General features: G+C 39.5%; 1 protein-coding gene across 2 annotated transcripts in view; it reads left to right on the forward strand.

Moving 5' to 3' along the window:
* The window catches only part of LOC103087536 (zinc finger protein 14 homolog), a 32,591-nt gene that overhangs the window by 5,446 nt on the left and 23,377 nt on the right, over positions 1-3,768 (forward strand). For both annotated transcript variants that reach the window (XM_007471051.1, XM_007471052.1), the window contains exons 2-3: positions 96-182; positions 3,473-3,599. In XM_007471051.1, coding sequence (XP_007471113.1) covers positions 174-182; positions 3,473-3,599 — 136 coding nt within the window. In that variant the 5' untranslated portion in view covers positions 96-173. The remainder of the gene's footprint in view (positions 1-95; positions 183-3,472; positions 3,600-3,768) is intronic.

Genomic DNA, 3,768 nt, shown 5'->3' on the forward strand with positions numbered 1-3,768 from the left:
GCAGGAATGGAAGAGAAAAAAAGCTCATACTAACATAAGTCATTTTGGGAGCTCTGAGGCACATCTGGTTTCATGGCTGCTTTTTCTTCTTCCAGATCTGGCTTATCTGGACTCTGTAGTTCTCCAACAGAGAAATCTTGAAAAGGACTGACCGGTTCTTGCAGTTGGAAACAATGGCCCATGTAAGTTGGTGTTTCTTCTTCGTTTTTGAAATATTGCCAATTTCTAGGCCATGTTTCAGGATGAGGAATGATTATTCCTCATCCTGAAACTTCCTATTTAACAGAACTCCATCCAAGAACCCACTCTAGTTCCTCTCACTCCTGTGAGAGTTGGGGACAAATAGCCCAGTGTCCCCTATGTGCCCCCTTCCCTTTTTTCCACTACTGTGGACCATCTCCTATCTACAGAATCTTCTGTCAAGAGCCCTCAAGGAGCAAAAGTGAAATGCCTTGAGAAGAATGTGGGTATTCTCTGCAGAATGTCCCCCCGTTAACATTTTTGATTTTAGCTTTTGATTTTAATACCTAAGCTTCAGAGAAAGCATATTTCTCTGAATTACAGTGATTTGGGGTCTAGTTTTATATGGGAAAAACTTACATCCCCAATACACAATTTGACATCTTTTAAAAGTTTTTTTAACTTTGTATTGCTGTATAACGTACATAGAGAATAGTGCACAAATCAGAAGTGTGCAGCTGAATGAATTTTCATAAATTGAATATATCTATGCTATCAGCACTCGGGTCAAGAAAGAGAATATTACTAGCATTCACATGTCCCCCTTTCAGTCACTTTCCCAGTCCAAATGTAATTCTGACTTTGAACACCATACAATAATGTTGCCTATTTTTTAGAACTTTATGTAAGTGAAATTGTATAGTTCAATGTAACTTTTTTTTAAACAAAAAACAATGTGTAGGAAGTCTTGTTATATTCCAGATACAATTGCTGGATCATCAGAACCATCTGCAGATGTTTTGAAATGCATGCAGATATCATTAAAGGGGATGTGTATAAGTGGTACTGCTGGTGATAAGGGAGGCCTCAGAGCATCATACAGAGTGTGAGTCAGGCCTGCCATTATGTTCTCCTTGGAAGCGCATTTGCAAAGTGCACTTCACATGTAGCCCCTGTTTTTGTCATTTTGTAAAATGAGTTCCTAAGAAGTTGGAAAAGTATTGAAGAAACTTGTAGAGAAAGAAGCAAAGCAAGTGAGGAAAAGAAAATTTGGTAAAAGAGACAGTGAAAGTACTAAAGCCAGAGATATCATGTGTGCACTGACCCATGTGTACTCTAATTCTGTCCTGGGGGAAATGTGAAGCTAGTTGGAGAGTTGGAATTGATATATAATGCAGTATAATTCTTTGCTTTAAAATGATGGGAAAATAGGCACCCACCCAAAATGGTGGGAAAATAGTGTTAGAATGTCTTGATTTTCAGGAATGGATTATTAATATTAAATGGGAGATCCCTGTTTTGAACACTCCTTGATGATCTTGTGGTTTGATGAAAGAGAGAATTTGGTCTTATTTGACTGCTTATAGGGAAAACTCCACACTTCTCCACAGACCTGAATTTTTTAAGTACATAAGATGAGATTTAGTATTGGCTGGTCTTAGTCCCTGTATGCGTTGGGATCTTATGGTATGTAAGGCTTTTAGGATTGGGTGGATTAGGTAGGGATATGATTGCGGCCTTGTATTGTGAGGCCTAAAAGTTCATATGCTGCCTTGATATCTTATCAGACCTAACCAAGAGTTCCCCTGCTCTCCCCAGATGTGGCCCCCATGCAATGGAAAAGACTCTTTACCTGGCTAGTTTCCCTATCAGCCAGACCAGCTAAACCCCTCTTATTCCTCAACCTAATAGGTTTCACCTCCTTGCCAGCCCACAGAATTATTCAAACAAGCCCATCACATCCTCCTGCATTGGCCAGGGACCCCTCATCCTCTTTTTACTATAAAGCCTGCCTCCCACAGATCCTGCTTGTTCACCCTATTCCTGAGTGCAACCCCTGTGTGGCCCTGCATGACATGTGGTGTCTTCCTCTCCCGGGCTGTGAATGTATGTGACTAATAACCTGCTGTCAGTCTCATCTGTCAGGTGTCAGACATTCAGTCATCTCATACCATTTAGGGTGAGGGATCCCTCCTTCAGCAATGGGGTGAGTAGGAGGTGATTGGAACAGAACTGCAAACAGAGAGGAAGAATCATCTCCAGGAACCCCTGAGAGAAGGATACTAGGAGCAGAGTCCATCGTGTAGTTTTACAGGATGCGCTGGTTTAGAGCAGGGTTTCTCAACCTTGGAACTACACTTGACCTTTAAACAACGCAGGGATTAGGGACGCTGATCCTTTGTGCAGTTGAAAATCTGGCCCTCTGTATATGCCGTTCCTCCATATCTGGAATTCCTTATAATATGCAGTTCTGCATCCACAGATTCAACCAACCGAGAATTGCATAATACTGTAGTATTTACTATTGAAAAAATATATGTATAACTGGTACCACACAGTTCAAATCTGTGTTGTTCAAGTTTCAACTGTATTAATATTTTGAGCCAGAGAATATTTTATTGTGGGGGATTGTCCTCTGCATTGTAGGATGTTTAACAGTATCCCTGGCCTCTACCAGTTAGATGCTTGTAACACTCACACCCCTTCACCCTAGTTGTGCCTATGAAAATTGTCTCCAGACATGGCCAGTTGTCTTCTGGGAAGTAAAATCACTCCTCATTGAAAACCACTCGTCCAGGGTGATACCTTTACCATTTGGTATCCTCTAACTCAGGAATGAGGAAAGGTGTTCAGTGAGGGATGATGGATGATAAATAGTAAGAAGATCATCCAGATGCGTAAGTAATAAAGTAGAATGTGAGAGTTGAGGAAGATTTTTGAGACTGTATTGAATCCAGACATCTAAAGAGAGAGGAAAAAAGATTGGATTTAATACATTTGAAATGTGGACTGCCATGTAGCAAATTTTTAAAAATTTACTAAAGAATTGGTCATAACAGGGAAGATGCTTATAATAAAATGTGACTTTATGGTGAACTTGAGTCTATTTTCTTAGAGATTTTGTAGTACATTTCATTTTTATCAATGTTTTTTCATGATCAGTAAAGGGGAAAGAAGGTAGAAGACCTCATATTTCTTAAGAATTTGTGGTGGAGATACAGTTTGCAGAGGGTTTGTGTGCACTGTTTCATTTAATTGGAACTTCTTTTGGTTATTTTATTCCTTTCCAGATATTTTTGGGTAAAAATTTAATCTTATCTGCACTCACAGGACTGTTGAAGACATGTAGCACTATGCTTCAGTGATACTAATTTTCTTACTGTCCTTACACATGTCATAAATTTGCTTTCTGTGTGCTCCCTCCCTCTCTGCAATGCAATCATTGAAATCTCTTTCCATTTAAAAAATATTTCATTTATTCACAAGTTATACATGAGTTTTATTTTTTCAGGGTTCAGTGACATTCAGAGATGTGGCCATAGACTTCTCACAGGAAGAATGGGAATTCCTGGACTCAGCTCAGAGGGACTTATATAGGGATGTCATGTGGGAGAATTATAGCAACTTCATCTCACTAGGTAAGGCTATTTATCCCCAATTGTACTGGCTTTCTCTTCTGTCAATATCAGAGCTATGTTTTGAGAAACTAGATGAAATTTTTCTCTCTGTTCCAAAGGAATGGTTCAAGCTTTGTTAGGTTGGAAGTAGGCCCCTCCTTTTAACACTTCATCACTCTCAGGTTCAGCA

Source organism: Lipotes vexillifer, unplaced genomic scaffold (assembly GCF_000442215.2).
Source record: "Lipotes vexillifer unplaced genomic scaffold, Lipotes_vexillifer_v1.1 scaffold182, whole genome shotgun sequence".
Classification (NCBI taxonomy): Eukaryota; Metazoa; Chordata; class Mammalia; order Artiodactyla; family Lipotidae; genus Lipotes; species Lipotes vexillifer.